The sequence below is a fragment of the Podarcis raffonei genome, chromosome 10 (genome assembly GCF_027172205.1).
Source record: "Podarcis raffonei isolate rPodRaf1 chromosome 10, rPodRaf1.pri, whole genome shotgun sequence".
Lineage (NCBI taxonomy): Eukaryota > Metazoa > Chordata > Lepidosauria > Squamata > Lacertidae > Podarcis > Podarcis raffonei.
Genome location: NC_070611.1, coordinates 75,594,741 through 75,619,134, shown reverse-complemented (window position 1 = coordinate 75,619,134; position 24,394 = coordinate 75,594,741). Strand labels below are relative to the sequence as shown.

Here is a 24,394-nt window from a genome sequence, read left to right as displayed (position 1 = left end):
CCACTGAGCCACACAGCCCTTCTGCACCTGTCTGTCCACCCTGCTCTTGCTAGAATCCGAGGGCTGCGCATTCGGGAAGCACAGATGACAAACATGAGATACACATTCCAAGGGGCAGCTCCTCCTCTGAGATAAGAGTGCGCAGAGGCAGCGCTATGGCGGGTGCATGAACCACTGTTTCTTTTCTGGCATTTTAAAAGGGCCAGTGGTTCTTTAAAGACAAGGAGGCAAAGCAGGGGAGATAGAGAAGGCCTCCCTAATAGCTGATATTCCTATCTTTCCTCAGACCCAGGGGTAAAAGAGATGCTGGTTTTTAAAAGAAAAGCTGAGAGACAGGGCAGCCGAATGCCAGAGAGGAGTCAGTAGAAAAAAGACAGTCACGGAACCCAGAAATTACACAAAACAAATGAAATACCGTGAAAATCCCTGAAACGAGAAGTAATCGACTCGTAATCTTTAACATCAGCAGTAACGTCTAGACCATGGGAGCGTTTCAGCCCTGTTCTTGAGTTTGTTTAAAATCTAAAACAGCTTATCTGGCATTCCTTTCTTTGAATTTGTGCTATTTAGGTTTTTAAAACCTTTTTGTAAAGGCAATACTAGAGTTTTCACAGCCGAGTCCTCAACTCCTCATTACTACTGCTTGGCTTTCTTCAAGTTGGGCTGCGTCTAAAACTTGCCATTTAGGTTTCCAAACCTTTTTTGTAAACTCAGTTTTAGAAACTGTACTTTTGAGTCCTCAATCCTTTATTACTGCGCTTTGCTTCACCTAGGTTGAGCTAGGATTATAACACTTCAGAATTTTTGGGAGTTTTACCCCCTTTCTTTGAATTTGGTCATTTAAGGTTTATGGTTTCTCTATTTCCTTCTGAGGAAACCGAATAGCTCAGTGAAACGAGTTTTGTAGCTGGCATCCCCTTAAGGCTTGGCTCAATTCTAGGTTTTTCTAATTTTTTCCTTAAACTTTTCGATTTTTATTATTTAGTTTAATTCTATAAAATAATATTTCTAGTCGGTTACTTCTCGTTTCAGGGATTTTCAGGGTATTTCATTTCTTTTCTGAATGCCAGAGAGGAGTGTCTGCGCCCCTGGAAGCTGTGGCGCAACGGTCTTGGCACCCAAGGGAGAAGCCTGGGGTGGTGGTCTGGGGTCGTGTAGAAGCATCACACCTACCTACAGATTTTGTCCGCGGAATTCCTTTGCGCAGGGAAATGTGGGGTTTCTCTGGACCAGTGTGGGCTGCCATCCCCTGCCGCTCAAACAGAGACTGGAAAAAAAGAGAGAGGGACAAGGGTCACTCTCCTGCCTGGCCGTAAACAGGGCCAGCCCTGCATCATAGTTTTGTGGAGGTGGAAGGAACCTTAAGAGGTCATCGCCCCCCATGAGATGCAGGAATCCCAGCTCAAGAATGCCTGGCAGTTCGATGGCCAGGTCTCAAGCACATAGCTGTCAACCTTCCCTTGTTTGCGGGAAATTCCCTTATTTCAGCGCTGTTTCCCGCTGCTTCCCGCTGCTATCCCGGATTGTTAGATATCCCGTAGACTGTCCCCGGGACAGGTGAGGCTGCTTATCCCTTATTTTTGAGGCTGTCGATCCCTTACAGTGGTACCTCAGGTTACATACACTTCAGGTTACAGACTCCGCTAACCCAGAAATAGTGCTTCAAGTTAAGAACTTTGCTTCAGGATGAGAACAGAAATCGTTCTCTGAAGGTGCGGCGGCAGCAGGAGGCCCCATTACCTAAAGTGGTGTTTCAGGTTAAGAACAGTTTCAGGTTAAGAACGGACCTCTGGAACGAATTAAGTACTTAACCCGAGGTACCACTGTATTTTCAAATCTGAAAATTGACAGCTATGCTCAGGCATTTGTGAGCTGGGCTAGATGCCCCGTCTGGCTCCCTCCCAATTCTACAATTCCACAATCCCTGGGACTTTGGTTTCCGCCAGCTCTGGAGAAAGAACAGCGAGGCTTTGAAGGGAGGCTGCTCTCCACCTTGACAAGTGCTTTTACTATTTTAAAAATGGATGCATCGCCTAAGCTGTCGAAATAAATAAATAAAATTGTCCAGTAGAACCTTTGAGACCAACTAAGTATGTTCTGGGTATAAGCTTTCGTGTGCATGCCCACTTCTTCAGATACACTGGAACAGAAGTCGCCAGACCCTTATATATAGTGGTAGGGTGGGGTGGGGTTTTTCTCAGTAGGGTAGTGGGAGATGGGTGATTGACTCAATGGGTATGGTAAAGCTGTTAACGACTGCAGTTAGTCCTACAGGAAAAAGCATGGGATAGAAAGCTTGCAGACAAAAGTTTACACTCAGAACAAACTTAGTGGTCTCTAAAGTGCTACTGGACAATTTTTTACTTTATTTTGACTGCGTCAGACCAACATGGCTACCTATCTGAATCTACGTTGTCAAGACCACCTTGACCGCTTCAGTTGGTGGAATCGGCACTACAGTGGTACCTTGGCTCTCAAATGCCTTGGTACTCAAACAACTTGGAACCGAAACACTGCAAACCCGGAAGTAAGTGTTCCGGTTTGCGAACTGTTTTCGGAAGCCGAACATCCTCTGTTTTGAGTGTTACGCTTCCAATTTGAGTGCCTCACTTCCATTTTGAGTGTTACGCTGAGGTCTGTCTGTTTTTGCTATTTATTTTGCGTTCTTGTGGCTCTTTTTTGTTTTGTTTTTGTGACTGTGTGGAACCCAATCCAGCTACTGATTGATTGTCTGTGTGACTGCAGTACATTGTCTGTTGCTTTCATTTTATGGATCCATGGTCTCGTTAGATAGTAAAATTCACGTTAAATTGCTGTTTTTGGGGTTGTTTTTAAAAGTCTGGAGCAAATTAAGCCATTTTACATTACTTTCTATGGGAAAGTGCGCCTTGGTTTTGGAACGCTTTGGTTTTGGAGCAGACTTCCAGAATGGATTAAGTTTGAGAACCAAGGTACCACTGTACTGCAGGTGCCCCATAACACCCATTCCACGTTTCTAAGCACTTGATAGTTTAGTGTGGCATCACCTTTGGAACTCCCTGCCTATTGATATCAAACAGGAGCTTCACTGTACTCTTTTTGGTTCCTGCTACATTCTTGTTTAGACAACCCAGAAGCATAGGAAGTTGATGTGAATTCTAACTTGTTTTACTACAGTCATATCTCATGTTACGTTTGCTTCATGTTACGTCCTTTCAGGATATGTCCCACGGTGACCCAGAAGTACCAGAAAGGGTTACTTCCAGGTTTCGCTGCTCGCACATGCGCAGACGCACAAAATGACATCACGCACATGCGCAGAAGCGGCGAATTGCAACCAGCACGTGTGCAGACACGCCACTGCAGGTTGTGTTCCTTTCATGTTGCGAATGGGCCTCCGGAACGGATCCCGTTCGCAACCAGAGGTACCACTGTATTTTAATTTTCAGTAGGTTGCAATTTCCCACCTTGATTTTCATGCCGTATCTTTTTGTAAACCTCTTTGAGGGGTGGGTGTTTGGTGTATAAATTTCATGAAATAAATAGACCCCCCCCATTCCTTACTGTTCAACCAGGGCAAAGAATTCCAGTGAGATGGGCTGTGTCCTTAGCTCTCTCTGGCTTCGTGTCAGCGGAAGGCTTCTCCCCCCGCAACCCCTGGAATCCTTCCCAGTTTGTGGCTTTCCTTGCCGCACCCCCTGCCCTGCCCCCCCCTGCCCGCCGTGCTCCCGTATCTCTCACACTGATCTCCGCAGGGGTGATTCTTCTGCTGGTGGGTCTCTGCTTCACAGTGGCTGCCCTGGAATCTGCCTCCACGATGTCCGCTCTCAGCGAGGGCTCGGCGGCTGCCAAGATCTCGTCCAGCTTCTCTGCAAAGTCAAGACACAGCATCCCTGTGAGCCAGGCTTGGCCTCTGAAAGAAGGAACTGGACACAGAGATGGGCTGGGTGTGCTGCCAGGGGGAGGCTGTGCTTGCATGCCAGCAAGGGAGCCCTGCGGCCTTCTGGGTGGCTGGCGAGGCATCGCTCCCCACAGCTCCTTGAAAGGATCAGCACCCAAAGGGCCACAATTGGGTCCATGAGATCGCCTAAGCACCTGTTCCATGGAAGTGAGAGCTGGACCATAAAGAAGGCTGACCGCCAGAGAATTGATGCTTTTGAATTCTGGTGCTGGAGGAGACTCTTGAGAGTCCCATGGACTGCAAGAAGATCAAACAGAGCCTAGGACTTGCCGATCAGAAGGTTGGCGGTTCGAATCCCCGCAACGGGGTGAGCTTCCGTTGCTCGGTCCCTGCTCCTGTCAACCTAGCAGTTTGAAAGCACGTCAAAGGGCAAGTAGATAAATAGGTACCGCTCCGGTGGGAAGGTAAACGGCATTTCAGCGTGCTGCTCTGGTTTCACCAGAAGCGGCTTAGTCATGCTGGCCACATGACCCAGAAAAACTGTCTGTGGACAAACGTTGGCTCCCTCGGCCAGTAAAGTGAGATGAGTGTCGCAACCCCAGAGTCGTTCACGACTGGACTTAACTGTCAGGGGTCCTTTACCTTTACCTTTTTAAGCACTTTTGACTCTCCCCAATCTGTGTTCCACTGGGAGCATTAAGCACATGCTCAAATGCTTCCCATCGAAGCGGCCGGGACTTGAAAGTGCTTAATTTTGTCACAATCGTGCTCTCTTATTAAATTCTGCAAGGTGGGGGAGATAGAGAGAGAGAGCTTAGTCATGCTGGCCATGTGACCCGGAAGCTGTCTGCGGACAAACGCCGGCTCCCTCGGCCAATAAAGTGAGATGAGTGCCGCAACCCTAGAGTCGGTCACGACTGGACCTAATGGTCAGGGGTCCCTTTACCTTTACCTGCCTCCAGTGGCAGGGAGTTCCACAGTTTAATAACTACGCACTGCATGAAAAAGGACTTCTTTTGGTCTCCTTCAGACAGAAGCTGCCTTCTCCATCAGCGCAGCCCTCCCCGAAAGCTGGCCGCCTCCAGTTTTAGTGCGGCATTTGCCAACCTAGTGCCCTCCAAATGCACAGGGTTTTTGGGGGGTGCGCTACAACTCCCCATGAGTCCCGGCCAGCACAGCTGGTTGAAGTTGCAGTTCCCCAACACCTGGAGGTTGCTTGAACCTCTGCCCTACGTGACGCCCTTCTGCTCTGAAGTTTCCCGAGCAGCTTCCCCCCTGCAGGGCACCTGGAACTCTACAGAGGGAAAACCAGCAGTCTAAATCACAGTGTCCCTAAGCTGCTTCTCTAAGCAACAACTGACTGTTGAATGGTCTCTTTAAATATGAAGGTTCATTATTGTTCCGCAAGATGTGTATGTCTTTAAGGGCCAGAGCAAATAACGTGACCTAGTTTTACAGCTGTGAAGCAGTATAGCAGGTGCTGTTACGTTAACTAAGCTGTTAAAGGTAAAGGTAAAGGTAAAGGCAGTGACGTAGCGTGGGGGGGTGCAGGGGGCCGGCCACACCAGGCGCAACATCTGGGGGTTAGGGTTAGGGTGTGCAAATCCACGGGTTAGGGGGCGCAAATCCACGGGTTAGGGGGCGCAAATTACTTGCCTTGCCCCGGGTGCTGACAACCCACGCTACGCCACTGGGTAAAGGTACCCCTGACCATTAGGTCCAGTAGCAGACAACTCTGGGGTTGCTTCTGGGTCATGTGGCCAGCATGACTAAGCCGCGTCTGGCAAACCAGAGCAGCACACAGAAACGCCGTTTACCTTCCCGCCGGAGCGGTACCTATTTGTTTACTTGCACTTTGACGTGCTTTTGAACTGCTAGGTTGGCAGGAGCAGGGACCGAGCAATGGGAGCTCACCCTGTTGCGGGGATTTGAACCGCCGACCTTCTGATTGGCAAGTCTTAGGCTCAGTGGTTTAACCCACAGAGCCACCTGTGTCCCTGGGTATAGTATATAAAGAGCAGCACCTAGCTCTCTCAGTACCCTGGTGGATGAGTTGGGTCATGCTCATTGATATATTGTAAAAGGAGTTTATGTTTTTGTTATTAAAACCTAGCGAAAGTTACTTTTGCATTCCTTGTAATGTGTGGTCTCCCCAGCACGCCTTCTGCAGCGCGACTAATTTGCAAATAGCCAACATCTTTGGTTATGGGCCCAGCTGCTGAGTGGGTGACTGCACATTTTTGGACTTTGAGAAAGGTTTGAAAACTCCTCCTCCTGTTGGTGTGGGTCTGGAAGAGTTCCAGAATGGTTGACCGTCAGAAGCCGAGAAAGCTCTGACGTTCCCACAGCTGACAGATGAAAACTACAGTTTATGGTGGTTTTGGGTGGAGGCACTTTTGACCTCTCAAAAAGTGTGAACCTATGTAAAGGTAAAGGGACCCCTGACCATTAGGTCCAGTCGTGGCCGACTCTGGGGTTGCGACACTCATCTCGCTTTACTGGCCAAGGGAGCCGGCATACAGCTTCCAGGTCATGTGGCCAGCAGGACTGAGCCGCTTCTGGCGAACCAGAGCAGCGCACGGAAACGCCGTTTACCTTCCCGCTGGAGTGGTACCTATTTATCTACTTGCACTTTGACGTGCTTTCAAACTGCTAGGTTGGCAGGAGCAGGGACCGAGCAACGGGAGCTCACCCCGTCGCGGGGATTTGAACTGCCGACCTTCTGATCGGCAAGTCCTAGGCTCTGTGGTTTAACCCACAGCGCCACCCGCTGTGAACCTATGTAACTAATCTGCAAATAGCCAACACTGATGCCTAGTAGGGCACTCTCAGGCTATGGGGCACCTGTGGCGTTCCTCTTAAACGGAGCGAGTGACCGTCATGGGTTGTTCCAGACTCGGTTGCTGCTGCCAGCCACACAGGGTTCTGTCTGGGCTGGAGACTTGCTGCAGTTTGCTTTTAGAAAGCTGAACCAATGGTTGGGCCAGCGCAAAAGGCTGGTTTCCCCATGGTTTCTCATCACAGCCTCCCCTCCTCCTCTCTCCTCCTCTCAGGCCCCTTCATCCCTCTGGATGAGACCGTATGGCACACCCACCACTTCCTGCCAGGAGCTGCCAGCAAACATCTCACTGCTGCTTGTTTGGGCACATTCGTCTGCTGGCCCTGTTTTGGGCATCCTTTCTCTGCCTGAAGCCCCTTCCCCCTTCGAGTCTCACTGCTGCCCGGTCTGATGGGCTCACTTTCATGCCCAGGCTCTGAATCGAAGAGGTGCCTCTCCCCCCCCAAAGAATATGGCAACACACCTGCCAGCCACCGTTATGCGATCAGGGAGTTGCTTTCACCATTAGAACCGCGGCAGTCGTAAAGAAAGAAACAGCCCGTTGCTTCATTGCTTGAGGACTACTGATGAAAGCAAGCACCCAGGTGAATCCTTTAAAAGCTTGTTGTAATAATAATAATAATAAAATTATTTATACCCCGCCCTTCCCGGTTCAGAAAACCGGGCTCAGGGGGGCTAACAACAAATTAAAAACACTTAACTGATGCAACAAAAAACAGCATAAAATACAGTATAAAACGTGAATAACAATCAATTCAGAATTCAAAAATCAATTTAGGGGGAAAATCCATCCAATAAACATTAGATGATCACCAGGGCTAGCTGGCTAAATTAGTCCTACTTGGGCCAGCGAGGAGACCAGGGGAGAATTAACTGTGGGATCCCAGAGCGGGGAATCTTCATATAAAGGGGAGGGGGATGGAAGGAAGGGGAATAAAAGATCAGGCGAAGTTCAAATTGAAAGCCAGGCAGAATAGCTCTGTCTTACAGGCCCAACGGAAGGAGGTTAAACCCTGCAGGGCCCTGGTCTCATGGGACAGAGCATTCCACCATGTCGGAGCCATCACTGAGAAGGCCCTGGCCCTGGTGGAGGATAATCTGACTTCCTTAGGGCCCGGGCCTCAAGGTCCTCTGCAGGGCATACCAGGAGAGGTGGTCCTGTAAATACAAGGGCACGCGAGAAAAATCTCCTATGTGGCATATTAGCCGGATTTGCTTGTCTCTGGGTGGTTATAGACTGTTGCCTTATGGTGTTTAAAATCCTCTGTTATTGTGCCGTTAACTGCAAGTGGAATTGGAGCTGATTTTCAATGCTTTGCATAGGGCATGCACTTTCCTTGGGAGCACCCCCTGCTATGCTCTGCCTAGACCAGGGTGTGATGGCAGGATAAAGGTGGACATCTCTCAGCACATCAGCGAACATGTTTGCGCATAACGCCATGCCAAAACACGGCTTATGGCCGATGCGCACCTGAGCTCCGGCTTGGCTTTCTGCTCTTTAAAGCTCCATGTCTCAGTGCCCTTTTAATTTTTCCAGAGCATTCTCCATGAAAACCCGCTCTTTAAAGCTCAGTTGGAGCAAATGTCAATCCACAGAAAACCCAAATGGATGTTTGCCCCGATTCAGCTTTAAAGAATGGGTTTTTGTGGAGAAAGCTCGGAGCAAAATAAAAAACAAAGACCGCTCGGACACAGAGCCTTAATAAATTGTGGACCTCTGCCTGGAAAGAACAGGACAAAAGCTAAGTCTGGAGAAGCCCTTAGTGTGATGTCTGAACCCGGGGTCATGGGGACCAAGATGCTGAAGAGATGTTTGGCAGTGAAATGGTCTCCCTCGGAAGGTGGTGGACTCTCCATCATTGGAGCTTGGCTGGCCATGTGTCCATGGATGTTTGGGATGTGATTCCTGCATTGCAGAGGCTTGGATTAGATGACCACTGGGTTCCCTTCCAATGCTACAGTTCTGTGATTATTTTATTCTACTAAAAAGCCTGCTGGATCAGGCCAGGGGCCCAGCTAGTCCAGCAACCTGTATTCACAGGAAGCGACCATCAGATGCTCATTATGGGAAATCCTCAAGGAGGATTAAGTGTGCGAAACCACCCAGTTCCCTTCTGAATGCCTGAGGACTCCAGCCTGAAGCTCACAATTGGCGTGGCTGAAGGAGCTGCTGTTTCACACTCTCTTGACAATTTTAATGCCTGTGGAATTTGCAGTTGGCTACCAGCAACTTCTGAGGGACGCGGGTGGCGCTGTGGGTAAAAGCCTCAGCGCCTAGGGCTTGCCGATCGAAAGGTCGGCGGTTCGAATCCCCGTGGCGGGGTGCGCTCCCGCTGCTCGGTCCCAGCGCCTGCCAACCTAGCAGTTTGAAAGCACCCCCGGGTGCAAGTAGATAAATAGGGACCGCTTACCAGCGGGAAGGTAAACGGCGTTCCGTGTGCTGCGCTGGCTCGCCAGATGCAGCTTGTCACGCTGGCCACATGACCCGGAAGTGTCTGCGGACAGCGCTGGCCCCCGGCCTATAGAGTGAGATGGGCGCACAACCCCAGAGTCTGTCAAGACTGGCCCGTACGGGCAGGGGTACCTTTACCTTTACCTTTTACCAGCAACTTCTAGCCATCTATGTTTGGGAATCTGGAAAAGAGCAAACCCAAGAACTCCCTCCTGGTGTGGTTTTAAGCCACGATAAGGTCGCACCGATCTATTTATGTAATTCTTTTATTGCTCTTTACATTTTATCATGTGGATACGGAGCTCTGGCAATAGAAACAGCCATTAAAAAGCTATAAGAAAGGGGAACAGGAGCCTTGAGGCAATTGCTCTGAGGCTGAGGAAACGGTGTCCCCAATTAGTTTAGTGGTTCCTCTCATCTTGTTGGCTTTCGGAGAGCGTGCAAAACCTGAAAGGCCCAGGGCTGCCGCTGTGGGGTCACCATGGCCCTGAGTTACCATAGAACTGCAGATCTCAAGGGACCCCTAGAGGTCAGCTTGTACACCCCTCTGCAATGCTAATGAAGGCATTGATTACTGTTTTTAACTAATAGCCATCGCTGTTTATTTTCTGCTGGAATGGAGGAAGCCTATACATGGGGTGTGTTGTTTGGGTATACGTTTTGCATGCGTACGTGGGTGTGCACACAGATCTTTGCACAACGCAGCCACAGTCATGCAAGCAAACAAAACACCCTAAGCCCTCGTCGTTCTTTGAACCTGAAGCGGTGTCTGGCGGGGGGGTTGCCCCTGAGCTCAACAAGAGCGCTACATCCGGAAATCCACACGGACACACTGGCCGGTCTTCAAGAAGCTGACCTCACAATCCCCAGGAAAACTTTGTAGAGGCTGCACGGATGGACCTCTCATTCCATGGGCTGCACTGCCGTCCTCCCCACCAACAAACAACGTGAACTTAGGACGTGGTTTGCCATGCTGGCACGAAGCCTTCCTCTCCCGAACCTCCCTCCTTCCACAAACGGAACATTGCAAAGACCAGAAACGGCTTAGGAGAGCAAAAGGTCCACTCTCCCATGTGTCCTGCGGCCATTAGCATGGACTGGGGTCCCAGTGCACCTTCCCATCATGCTGGGGAGAGGGGGAGGGAGGGAGGAAGGGGCAGTTTGGATCAAGAGGGGTATGGACGAGCCCTGGAGATGGGCGGCTGAACTCACCCCCTTTCCTCCTCCGCATTGAGGCTTGGAATCAAGAAACAAAAGTACAGGACATCAATGGTGTGCAGGGTGCACTCCCCCCCTTGCCCCCACACCCCTGGCATGCTGTGCCCCCTTGTCTGCTGCCTCTGCCAAGGTAAGATGGCTCTATAGGGAAGGGTCTGCCCCCAAGTTTTTTGGGGGGTGGCAAGCTGCATTCTGTGATGCTTCCCAGCGAGGTGTCCATGCAAGCCCCCACCCCGTCATGCACCCTCTCACCTGCCTTCCCAGCCTCAAATAGCAGCACTGGGGGATTTCGGCCCCCCCCCACAGCAGGCCAGCTCAGTTTGAGTCACCCCCTCTACTGCCAAAACTCAGTTTTGGAAAGGGAGGGGGGTCTCTGGGCATGTGCTGACTGCCTTCCCCTTCCACACAGAGTCTAGGGACAGGGGTTCTGAGCGGATTGGAGCCCAAGCACTGGAAAATAGCCCCCCCCTCAGCAGAGAATGTCCTCACAGGCCGGTGGGGGGGAGAGGAAGGGAGGGACCCCTTTGGGGGCTCAGTTTCCCCAGCCTTTCGGCACATACAGGGTTCCCTGAGCCACCCAGGCCAGCCCCACATCTGCTGTGCATGAGGCTGTGCATGGAATGGGGTGGGGTGCGGGTGTAGCATTCAGGCACAACCTGCCCCTCCCATTATCTCCTCACTTTCGGGCCAGGAAGCTGCCCGCCCGCCCCCCCCCCCGAATTGCCGAAGAAGCTGGTGATTTTCCAAGGAGCACTCTGAGTATGCCACCCCAAAGGTGGGAACAGTGACCCCCCTGGGATGCCAGGACTTTTCTCTGGAGTGGGGTGGAAGCCATGGGGCACAGAAAACCATGGTTCTCTCCCCCCCATAGGGCACCAACTTTCGCACTCCACCAAACCTTCCCTGCTCAGAGAAAGAGCAAAGCATTCCTGAGTCTGGAGATGGGTTGGGGGAGGCAGTTAGCGGGGCAGGCACAGGGGTACAGCCCCGTTAGCCCAGCTAAGCAGGTCCAGGCCTGCTCAATGCCCGGGTGAGAGACCTCTTGGGCACCCAACACAACACTATGCCATCTCGAGGTCCGGGGAGGAAGGAAGGTGGGAGAGTGCAAGGTGAGAATGAGTCAAAAGGATGACAGGCTTGGAGGGGGGATGGCTGTGCCCGGGCACCACGAGGGCAAAGGCCCAGAGCTGGGCACAGAGAGGGAAGTTCTGCTGGAAGCGCCAGGGAAAGCAGTCTGGCATTAAGCAGGGAGTCTCAGCAGCATGTTGCTGGTGGCAGGAATGGGCACAGCGACGCAGGACCAGGAGGGGAAACCGGGCCCCACAAGGACCACGCCAGGGGAGTCGGGAGAGGGGAAACGCTGGGAGAGTGTTGGGCCAGGACCTGGGAGAGGCCTGGGTTCAAATCCCGCCCACCCGCTCTCAGCTCACCGGACGTGACTTTGGAGGCTAGTTGCTGCCTCTCTCGGGCCAACCCACCTCGCAGGGTTGTTGTGCTGGTTAAATGAGGTGGGAGGGGCCAGGGTTCGAAACTCCCTTGGCCATGAGGCTCACTGGGCGTGACCTTGCTGCACCGCCAGTCTCATCTACCTTGCAGGGTTATATTTGGGAGGGCAGTGGCCTTGAAACAGCCTCGGAGCTGGAGGGCAGGTGGGTGTGGCCAGGGCACCCCCAAACCTCTCTTGGGGTGTGTGTGGTAAGCCTGAGGAGTGGGGGCAGCAACCCTCCGCCCCGCCCGCCATGCGTGCTCTCCTTTGGGTCCACCCCCTCGACCTCCCGCCCTCTTGCCAGGACTCACCCAGCTCCTCCAGCTCGGCGGTCATAGACTTGGATCGCAGCGTCAGGGTGGTGCTGGGCGCCCTCTTGGGCGGCGGCGGGGCTGAAAGGAAGAGGGAGGGCATTTTGCACTTGCGGTCCAGCAGCTTCCTGGGCGTTGCCAGGTGCAGGTGCCACTTCTTCTCCACGGCCTGGATCTCCTCGTACTCGCGGGAGGAAGAGGAGTCGCACTGCTGAAGGATTTTGTTCAGGCTGCGAGTGGAGGCAAACTTCTTCATGGTCCCGCGGCCGGCCGGGGTGAGAGCAGGGAGGGCAATCGGGGCAGGGGCAGGAGAGCGTTCTGGCCGGGACCCTCAGCTCAGGGGGCTCCCAGGCATGGTCTGCCCAATCCTGCCGCTCAGCGCACCCTCTCCCTGGCTGGTGGCCCTCTCCCTGCCAGGCAGGCCATGGGCAAAGGGGGGACGGCACCAAGGTGATATCGCTGGTCCTAGGTCCTCGTTTTCATGGCCAGGTTCTTGTTCCCCCGCCTGGCCTGGCTCTCCATTAACTCTGGGGGCTGGCACTGCCCTCGGGGCCTCTGCCCAGCGGCAGTGCTGCCAAGCAGCTAGGGCATGTGGAGACCTCGCTCCGAGGCGGCGGCAGAGGGCAGGGCTGGTCCCCGGCTCTCCCTAGCCAGCCCGTCCAGCGGCGGCGATGCCAGAGCGAGGCTCCATCTGCCATGGGGTTTGTGACAGAGCGGAGGAGCAGAAAGGCTGGCTCGTCGCTCCGCTCTCCCTCGCCCCGAGATCCGTAACAATGCGGGCTTCAACGCTCCCCGTCGCCATGGAAACCGGAGCTCCGAGCTGCTGCCGGAGGCGCCTGCATCAGAGACCCCCAAAACAGGGGCGGAGGGGGGGGGAGCAGAGAAGAAGCACGATTCTCACACAAGGCGAGCCGGGGAGGAAGCTGTGAGCCCAGTCGGGGTGGGGTGGGGGCAAGGCCAGAGAGTCGAGGGGGGCGGGAAGACCTCCGACCGCCACGCGGTCCTGCCCTTGCTGAAGCAGCGAGCAATTGGGCTGTCTCCTGCCAGGAGATGGGTGCCAGCCGGCTTGTGCAGGAGGTGCCCGGGGTCTTCACTGCCGGAGAAGGTCTTCGCGGTGCCCAGCCCAGAGGGTGCGCTTTCTGACAGCAGGAGACAGATGCTTTGCTGGGTGCCGGCCACCTGGGTGCTCAGGGACGGATCGCCACGTCTGCCGGAGGTGCCGAAAGCTCAGAGACGTCTCTCTCTCTCTCTCTCTCTCTCTCTCCCTCCAGCCGGGGAATGAGCAGACCCCCCAGGAGGCAGTGAGCGGAGTCAGCAGCGCGATGCCCACCGCACGGCTCCGTCTTTCCCCACGACTCGCACTCGCGCACTCTGGCAGCGCGCAGGATAATTACAGCTCTGGGTGGCAAGTTGCCTCCCTTCCTCTCCCCGCTGCTGGCTCTCCAAGCCGCCTGGCTCCCTGCCACCCAAGCAGGCACAGAGGGACCCTGGAGCTCCCCCCACAGCCGTCTCCTCCTTCCCCACAGCACAGACCCACGGGGCTAAAAATAGGAGCCGAGCCCACCCTCCCCCTCGCTCTGTCTCCGCTGTGTGGGAGGGAAGCTGCCTCGCTTTCCCAGCTCCCTCCTGACTCGCCACAGGCGAGGCTTCTGTGGCACCAGGGAGTGGGGGGGGGCAAAGGCAGGCACTGCCCCACCCCATACCCGGAAGGAGAGGTGGTGTGGTGCGGCCTCAGCCACAAAGGGGAGCTTGTAATGGGCAGGTGCTGCTCACATGGAGCATGGGAGGCGCATGAGATGTGACTGGCTGGCTCTCATGCCAGAACTACGGCTTCATTTCCCACCCAGTCCTTCCTCAGGGCTAGCTTCTTGACAAAGCCAACGGTAGAGTCATAAGGGACCCCCAAGCATCATCAAGTCCAACCTGCTGCAATGCAGGAATCTCATCCCCAACAGAGGGCCACCCAACCTTCTGCTTAAAAACCTCCAATGCGCGCGCACACTGAGCAATCCTCCTGATCTGTCTATTTTGGGCGGCGACGCCTCTGGCACAACTTTTAGGAGGGGCAGATGCCTGCTTCTTGGGAGAAAAGCAATGACAAACCTAGACAGCATCTTCAAAAGCAGAGACATCACCTTGCCAACAAAGGTCCGTATAGTTCAAGCCATGGTTTTCCCAGTAGTGATGTATGGAAGTGAAAGCTGGACCATAAAGAAGGCTGATCGCCGAAGAATTGATGTTTTTGAATTCTGTTGCTGGAGGAGACTCTTGAGAGTCCCATGGACTGCAAGAAGATCCAACCTCTCCATTCTGAAGGAAATCAGCCCTGAGTGCTCACTGGAAGGACAGATCCTGAAGCTGAGGCTCCAAAGTTTGGCCACCTCATGAGAAGAGAAGACTCCCTGGAAAAGACCCTGATGCTGTGAAAGATGGAGGGCACAAGGAGAAGGGGACGACAGAGGACGAGATGGTGGGACAGTGTTCTTGAAGCTACCAGCATGAGTTTGACCAAACTGCAGGAGGCAGTGGAAGACAGGAGTGCCTGGCGTGTTGTGGTCCAGGGGGTCACGAAGAGGCGGACACAACGACTAAACAACAGGCAGGCTCGCTCCTTCCGGCGAGGCAGCATGGCAGCTGCAACAGCAGAAAAGAGCTCCTGAAGCCAGCCAGAGTAAAAGGCTGTCTGGCCGATTCCCGGGCTCCCAAGACTGCTGCCGCCAGCACCGCCAGCGGAGAGGAATCGGGGGTGCCCGGGAGTCTATCAAAGGAGCCAACCCCCCCCCCCCAGGACTGAGATTGAGCCGGAAAGGCACCCGACCCCCCCCCAACAGCCCAGAGGAGCTCCAAAACCAGGAGAACAATGGAGCTAAAGCAAAGAGGGAGAAAGAAAGGGGGAGAGAGGAAGAAAAAGAAAGACAGAAAAAGGAGCCCCAACTTTACCGCTGCTGCCCCCATCTCTGCCGACGGGAAAAAAGAGGAGAGGTAGGTGAGCACCAGGAAGGAAAAAGAGGCTCCGAAAAAACACGTGGCTGAGCCCCCAGCGGCAAGGAAAACAGCGAAAAGCCGCATGACAAAGGAGATCACAGAAAGGAAGAAACTACCCTTTCCCCCCCTTTCTTTTTCTTTTTTTTTAACCCCCTTTTTGTTAACCCCTTCCTCCTCCCCCCTCTCCCTTTTTTTAAAAAAAAATTAAAAATCTTTTTTATCCCCCCCCATATACCTACTTTTATCATTCTTCTTTTTAAAAGAGGGGCCACTGCTGCTGCAGCCACCCTTTACTTGAACTTTAATTGTTGTTTCTACCTTTTCTACACTATTTAAAGACACCCTTTTCCACACACACACCCCAACTTAAATCTCATTTTATTTTCACCTCAAACTCCCCTCTTAAGAATTAAAATGGCAGTACCCAGAAAAGATGCTTTTGAATTTTGCTTTTGAATTTTGGTGCTGGAGGAGACTCTTGAGAGTCCCATGGACTGCAAGAAGATCAAACGCATCCATTCTGAAGGAAATCAGCCCTGAGTGCTCACTGGAAGGACAGATCCTGAAGCTGAGGCTCCAATACTTTGGCCACCTCAGGAGAAGAGAAGACTCCCTGGAAAAGACCCTGATGTTGGGAAAGATGGAGGGCACAAGGAGAAGGGGACGACAGAGGACGAGATGGTGGGACAGTGTTCTTGAAGCGACCAGCATGAGTTTGACCAAACTGCGGGAGGCAGTGGAAGACAGGAGTGCCTGGCGTGCTCTGGTCCAGGGGGTCACGAAGAGTCGGACACGACTAAACGACTAAACAACAACAACAACCCAGAAAAGAGCCCTGAAACAACACAGGTCATTTCCTGGGACTGCCACTTCGCCCCAGACTTTCCACTCTCTTTTACCTATCCTCTTCGTACCTTACTCATTTTTTAAAATAAAATAACTTTATATATATATATATATACACACAAAAACACATTTTTTAAACCTTTAATTCTCATTTTTATCTTCTACCCGTACCATTTTAATTATTATTATTATTTACAAACAAAAGATAATAATAATAATTAGGGGGAAATAGTTTTTTTAAAAACAACAACAACAACACACACACACACACACACACAATCCCCCCCCCTTTAGAGCCCTTTCTATTCTAATTGTCAGCTTCTTCTTGAGGGGGGAATCCTTCGCCCCCCTGCTACGACCACCACTCTCTTTTAAAACAAAATTTTTCTCCATATCACTGCTATTGCTATTGCTACTCTCCCCCTCAACTCTCCCCTTTTATTTTTCTCTTCCTTTTTTCTCTCCCCTCTCTCTCTCTTCACCCCTCCTTATTTTTTCCTTCTATCCCACTTTTCACTTTCCATCCCCAATTTTGTTTTCTATCCCCTTTACTTTAAAAAAATCAACCCCCCCTTTTTTTAGCCTGTTCGTCAGATTGTTTTTGAGGAGGGAGCCCTCTCCCCCCACCCCTCTTTTCCCCATACCATTGCCACAGTTCACCCTCCCTCCCTCCCTCTCCCCTCTCTTTTGTTCTCCTTCCTTTTCCCACCATTCCCCCTCCTCCTCTCCTTTTCTCTCCCTCCTCCCTTTCTCCCCCCCCTCCCCTTCCCCTAAAGGAAACACATACACACATTCATATCACTGTATCATACTTTGCCCCCTCATACTATAGCTAAAACTATTGCTGCAATCTATTACCGCTGATATTTCAACTCTCTTTTTGTCTCTCTCTCTCTCTTCTCTTATACTCCAATCTCTCCTCTCCCCCCCCGCTCCCCCTTCTTCTTTCTTCTTCTTCCTTTTACTCCCTCCACCCTTTACATATAGCCTATTTGTCTGTCTCTGCTTCTGAGTGCACTCCCAACCCCAACTTCCACCTTAACTGGACCCCAGTACAGTACCCCTTTGGGGTATATACAACCCCCTCCGAAACAAATATTTCCCCTGGCCCCACCCCCTAATCTTTTGCATCTCTACCTGCTGACCCCCTCCCTTTATATGAACTGTCTGTCCGTTAGTCTACTCATCTTCTTACCTGCCCCCCCCCGCTTTGGCGGCACCGCTGAGGCAACTACAGAAGCCCTACAGAAGTTCTTAAAACACAGGCTAGAAGTGACACAAATGACCACCTAATCCAAACGCTCTGCACAAGCCACCAGCCAGCAATGCCTGATCAGCTCAGCAACCCAACAATACCCAGGAACCACCACTGCCACAACTCCTAACCATCGCTCTACTCCAAGAGGATGCCAAGCCAACCTCAAACCAAAACCATTAGGGAGACTGAGATGACACCAACCAGGGAGATGGCAAACAATGCTAAGACCAAACAAAAAAAATTTTTTCCTTCCAGTAGCACCTTAAAGACCAACTAAGTTAGTTCTTGGTATGAGCTTTCGTGTGCATGCACACTTCTTCAGATACACAGACCTTCAGATACACAGATACACAGAATGCTAAGACCGTAACTCCCCTTCAAGATGATGACCGCCCAGTAACGAAACGAGACCTGAGGGAAATGGAAGCAAGATTAGAAGCACGATTAGAAGAAACACTGAAGGCCACAATGGCTCCCATGCAGGTACTAATCAACAATCTAACCTCCAAAGTGGAAGCTCTAGAGAACAAGAACCAAATGCAAGAAAGAATAATAGAGCAATACCGGGAGGAGAACGCACGTGTGAACAAGAAACTGGACGAACTGGTAAACCAAATGGAAGCAGAACACAGAGAGATGAAAATTAAGCAAGCCGACCTTGAAGACCGCAATAGACGTTGTAACATCCGCTTCCGCAACTTTCCTGAAAAAACAGAGGAGAAAAGCCCAGCAGACCTAATTATACGCTGGCTGAAAAACACAATCCCAAGCCTGAAACTTGAGGCAGATGACTTGGAGAGGGCTCACAGAGCCCTAAAACCTATGCCAAAACCCAGCGCCCCCCCCCCAAGAGACATCATTGTATGCTTCACACGCTACAAAAAGAAGGAAGAGGTATGGAACAACATCAGAAACTTAACCAACCTTCGATATGGAGAAACCCCCATCCTGGCCTTACAGGACTTATCCCAGGATACCCTAAACCGGAGGAAAAGCCTGCGCCCATTCACCCAGCGTCTCCAACAAGCAGGGATCAAATACCGATGGGGCTTCCCCTTCCGCCTCATTGTAACAACTAATACAACACAACACACGGCCACCAACATATCTGAGGCCCTGCAACTACTAAAGAACCTTGAACTCGACCTCCCACCGGAATGGCAACCGACAAACCCACCAAGTGACAGCCCCAACCACGAGGAAACAACAGCAAACAACTGGACGACGGTACAGAAGAAAAAGAAACAACAGAAGCGGCACAACAACGCAAACCAATACAGGCAAGCATCACGCTCAGAATCGTCCCGCCAGCCATACGACACAAGAAACCAGACCAAGATTAACCAAACCAATTCATCGCAGATGGACAACCCTACAACAACAACAACCCCAGCTGAATGAAGCAACCAGGAAAAAACCACAAACTGAAGGACTGGTGATTCCCCCCCCTTTCCCCCTCTCTCCCCCCCCCAAAACATAGATTTAGTTAACACCATCAACATCCCCCCCAGCCCTGCACCCCCACAGAAATCCTCACCCCAACACCAGTCCAGACGACCTCAACCACACTCCCCATCACCCACACCTTCAACATCCCCATACTCCATACTAAGGAAAAACAACTCCAACCTTAATAACACAACCCACAATCAGGCTAAAATCTGATACCCAACCAGCACTATGGTGGCACCAGAGCGTACCAGCACCCACATCCCCACCCCAACACACCAACAATGTTGCTCAAAACATTGGCAACATTGCTTATGAACCTTATACTTGACAGCGACGTTACAAAGTCACTTCACACTGTCTCGCTGATCACCCCCCATCGCAAACAACAGGGGGGATGGCCTGGCCTGCCCTTGAACACGGCCCTCCACACCAGCTGAGACCTAGGACCAACTGGCTAAATGCCAGATGGCCCAAAATACCCCAAACAAACACCTATATGACTACATATAGGAAACTCTCCACAACTTACCCCCTACTCTTTAACCCAAATCTTACTCTAATCCCACTAGCCCCCCACCCACCACACCCTAGGTCAGCGCAACCCCACTGGTTCTTTAAACAACATGAAGAGAGACACACAAGACAACCCGAACGGGTTGGCAGGGAATCGCCCCACATAATAGATAAGCAAGATGGCTAACCTAAAAGCAATTACATTAAATGTGAGGGGGCTGGGAAACCCCATCAAAAGAAAGCGCATCACCTCATACATAAACACCATGAAACCACACATCACCTTCCTACAAGAAATACACAACCCACCCAAAGGCAGCAAACTCCTGAGCGACCCCCGCTTCAGTCAACAGTGGGTCGCACGAGGCTCAGGGAAAGCACGTGGTGTAGCCATAATACTTAGTAGAGACCTGCACTTCACTGCCACAACAGTCCTCAAGGACAAAAAAGGCAGATTCATTTTCGCTAAAGGGACACTAGACGGCAAAATCAAACTGACAATCGGCTCCATATATGCCCCAAAGGCGAAACAATTAGAATTCTTCCAGAATACACTAAACAAATTCCTCTCCTTCTCTGAAGGGGAAGCAATCCTAGGAGGGGACCTCAATCTAAATATGAAAGGTATATCCCTGAAAGATATCCACCCTACAACCCCATGGGCAACCTTCCTCCGAAGGAAACCTCCAACAACTAGGAACTCTTACAAATTACTAAAATTGCTAAAAAACAGGGGTCTCTACGACATCTGGGGTGAGCAAAACCCGGGAGACATCAGCCATACATTCCAATCGGGAGGCCATGATACAGTGTCCAGACTGGACAGCATTCTACTCACACAGGGTCTGATCCCCTCAGTGGAATCAACAAACATAGGTAACATTAAAATCACAGATCACGCCCCAGTAGAAGTCACCATTAAAATAGGAGAGGGAACACAAACCACCCCATCATGGTCCTTCAGTCCCATCCTAACTACAAACAAACAAATTAGAGAGAGTCTCACAAAAACCCTCCAAAACTACTTCGAGGAAAACGATGTAGACAATATAACAACCCCCCTCCTATGAGACGCAATGAAAGCGGTCACCAGAGGAGCTTGCATAAAAGAGAAAACATTCCTTAAAAAAACAAACCACCTCAAAAATTAGCAAAATAGAACAAGACATCACAGTCCTCTCATCACGCTACAAACAAACAGGATCTAAAAAACTCCTCAAACTTATAGAACAAAAAAGGAGAGAACTAGACTCCTTAGAAATCAACAAAACAATGATCAACATTCTATACTCTAAACAACGTTTCTATGAATATGGAGGGGAAAACTCCAGATTACTAGCAAATAGATGTAGGAAAAAAGCACTCAAAACAAGAATACACTGTGTCACCAAAAAAGACGGCAACATAACATTCTCCCCCAAAGAAATAATCTCAGAATTTGCAGAATTCTACTCCAGCCTATACACCTCCCATAACCCACCAGAGAGGGAAATCAAAAAATTTCTAGCAGGACTGACCATGCCTACCCTAACTGATGAGGAACAGGAATTCATGGACAGCCCTATCACCCCAGAAGAAATAGATGCGGTCCTCAAAAACCTGAAACCACACAAAGCCCCAGGCCCAGATGGCTTCACAGCAGAATTCTATAGGAAATTCAAAGAACCCTTGATGCCCTACATGACCCGCCTATTCAACGACATCATAAAAGGGGGCCCCATCCCCAAAACCTGGACCCACTCCAAAATAGTCTCCATCCCAAAACCACTAAAAGATAGCCTCAAAGTAGAATCATACTGCCCAATCTCATTAATAAACCAAGACTACAAGATATTCACATCAATCTTGGCCAACCGCCTAAAATCTTCCTACACAAGTTAATAGCCCCAGACCAGACTGGCTTTGTCCATGGCCGCAATATAACAGACCCCATCAGGAAATTACTGAACCTGATTGAACACAGCAAGGCAACGAAACTCCCATTGACAATTATGTCCTTAGACATCCTCAAAGCCTTTGATTGCTTAGAGTGGAAATACATATTAGCAGTACTAACTAACATGAAATTTGGCCCCAACTTCCTACAAATCCTCAAACAAATATACTCCCAAGCCTCAGCAAGATGCAGAACTAATAATATGGATTCTAATACTATAGCTATCCAAAGAGGCACGAAACAAGGATGCCCACTGTCTCCCTTCTTATTTATCCTGGCTCTGGAACCCCTAGCAATCCACATCCGAGCAGCCACAGACATCAAGGGAGTGGAAATAAAAGGCAGAACCTATAAATTAGGGCTCTTTGCAGATGACCTAATGATCACAACACCAGACCCCATAAGCACAGCAACCTCCCTAATCAGAGAACTCAACACATTTGCAATGGTGTCGGGCCTACAGGTAAATTTCACAAAGTCAGAAACTATGTGCTTCAACACCCCTCCTCACACCCAAAAAGAACTCACGAAGGTCACCAAAATAAAACTTTGCCACACCAAGTTCAGATACCTAGGGGTACAAATAACCAGAAACCTCAATAAATTGCACCTCCACAACTACAAGCCCCTGTGGCGACAAATTAACAAAGACCTAAAGAGATGGAATAACATGAATTTCACTCTCTCAGACAAAATAGCCATGATCAAAATGATCACACTCCCAAAACTAACCTACCTATTCCAAACCCTCCCAATCTGGATCCCCCCAACCCAACTTCGCAGTTGGCAGAGAAAACTACACTCTTTCATCTTCTCACATAAAAAACCAAGAATAAGCCCCAAATACCTGCACCTCCCCACCTCAGAAGGAGGATGGGGAATCCCCAACATAGAAGCATATTACAATGCCAACCAAATACGCCATATAATCCCATATATACTCAAAGATGAGACAAAACAATGGGTACACCTAGAGAGGGACACAATTGAAAATACCTGCACCACAGCATACCCACTCCTCCCAAACAAACTAAAGAAAATTCCCACAACACTCAACAGGTACACACAGACCATGCTCAAAGCATGGAAAACACAAATAGGCAAACTATCCCCAACCCCATCCCCACTAATCCCCCTGGCGTACCACCCATTATTCCACCATGCAGCACAAAACCTCCAGATAAAAACCTGGCGAACCAAAGGCTTATATCGCCTAATAGACTTTTATAAAAATAACAAACCTTTGTCAACACAAGAAATACAAGACAAACTAGAAGACACCCAAATGCCCTGGTTAACACAACACCAACTACATGCCCTCTTAAACAACCCAACAGTAAAATTAGCAGCAACTAGGCCCCTGACAACCTTCGAAAACCTCCTCCTAACAACAAAGGGAAACAGTAAAGGGACGGTATCCGCAATATACAAAATACTACTCCAAAATCCCACAAACCCCCTAGACGCAATCAAAAAACAATGGGAGAATGACATAGGCTATGAGATTAACCCCATGCAATGGACCAGAATGTGGTCTAAACCTCCCTTTAAATCCATATCAATGAAAAGAAAAGAACTCACACTGAAACTCACCTACAGGTGGTACCTAACACCAAGGAAACTAGCGCTAATACGCCCAGGAACCTCACCAAAATGCTGGAGAGGGTGCACCTCCACAGGCACATACCTCCACGTGTGGTGGGAGTGTCCCAAAATCCAACTACTCTGGGCAACAGCCATACGAGAAATATGTAAAATAACTAAACAAGTATTAGATATCACCCCAGAATTGGCCCTACTAAACATCTTCCAAGACAACAATGCCCATTTACACCACAAAGAACTCATAACCCACCTACTTTCAGCAGCCAGAAACACCATAACCAGACACTGGAGTAAGCATGGACCAACGGTACCAAATAGTATGGGAAACAGCCCTACTGGAAAAATTAACTAATAAACTGAAACTGAAACGGGGACAAACAGAAGAAGACACCTTCACCCCGGTATGGCTCCCCTTTATCACATACACAGCCCAACAAGACAATGACAATAATCCACCAACAGCATACAAATCAATATGGCTAACCTGATCCAAAACACCCACCCACCCCACTCACACACGAAAACAAAGATCACCACAGCCAATCACAAGCAAACAATCACACCCTAGGCCAACCCCAACCTCTCTCACCACCAAAGGAACACAAGTGAACAACACAAGCAACGCTGACACCAAACTCTACATACATTAAACATAATAGAAACACCGCCACCCGACCCCACCCCCATCCATCTTCCCTCTCTCCACCCCCTTTCTTTCCCCCCTTTTTTTTTCTTCTCCCCCTAATGCCTCAACAAATGAAACGGATTTGTAAAAATGTTACATGGGGGGGAAAAATACACGAGGCATTACACTTCTGTAAAACAAGAAAATCCTAAATAAAATATTTTAAAAAAAAAACCCAACAGGCAGGCTCTATGGACGGTGGGCACACCCATCCATATTGATCAGTCAAATATTGGCCTGTTTTTTAATCGCGGTTGAATCCTGTGGACCATCCCAAGGGGCCAATGTGCAGGCAGCTTCCTAGAGTGCTGCCAGGTTGACCTTTGCTTGTGATGGGAGCCTGGGTCCCCCTCAAAAAAAGAAAAAAAAATTCTCACTGGCTGGCCGTGAGAACCAGAGGCTTCACTTCACACAAGGAGTCCTCCACAGCAAAGGTCACTGCCTGGTGGGCAGATGGGGCAGAGGAAGGGGGTGAGGTGAGGTGGACCATCCTGGGTGTCTTCGCTGAGGGGGGTGACAAGCCTACCCCTAGCCATCAGGGGAAGGGGGGTAGCTGCCCCACTTTGCCAGTGGTATTCGCCCCTTCCCCCTTTGTTTTGACAGCTCGGGGGAAGCTTGGGAGTCGCGGGCATGCGGTGCACCAAATGTCCACCATCGCTGGCTCACTCTGCCCCTGGCTGCAGGGTGCGCGCATCACTCCATGCAACCGAGTGGCTATCCCGCGCCTATGAGGGCACTCTCCGTGTCCCGCACCCCTTGAGAGTGTGCCCGCCCTGAGCAGTGTGGGCATATGCTCCACCACTGGGCAGAGAGCCTGGCTGGCAGCATGGGCGTCTGGGTTTGAATTCCTACCCACTCATGAAGCCCATCAGATGGCAGACAAAATTAATGGACTATGCAGAATTGGATAAAATGACTGTCAGGATTC

The 24,394-nt window shown here is 50.6% G+C and overlaps 1 protein-coding gene across 13 annotated transcripts in view; it reads right to left on the bottom strand.

The window, feature by feature from the left end:
* Window positions 1-24,394, bottom strand: part of SHANK3 (SH3 and multiple ankyrin repeat domains 3) — a 446,567-nt gene that overhangs the window by 35,051 nt on the left and 387,122 nt on the right. For 11 of the 13 annotated variants that reach the window (XR_008332510.1, XR_008332512.1, XR_008332511.1 and 8 more), the window contains 4 exons: window positions 12,187-12,267; window positions 10,384-10,407; window positions 3,721-3,848; window positions 1,174-1,267 (listed from right to left, as the gene is read on the bottom strand). Coding sequence is in view for 10 of the 13 variants with exons in the window: in XM_053406551.1 (XP_053262526.1) it covers window positions 1,174-1,267; window positions 3,721-3,848; window positions 10,384-10,407; window positions 12,187-12,267 (327 nt within the window). In the remaining 3 variants the exon portion in view is untranslated. The remainder of the gene's footprint in view (window positions 1-1,173; window positions 1,268-3,720; window positions 3,849-10,383; window positions 10,408-12,186; window positions 12,268-24,394) is intronic. The other 2 variants (XM_053406552.1, XM_053406553.1) reach the window with 2 other exon arrangements.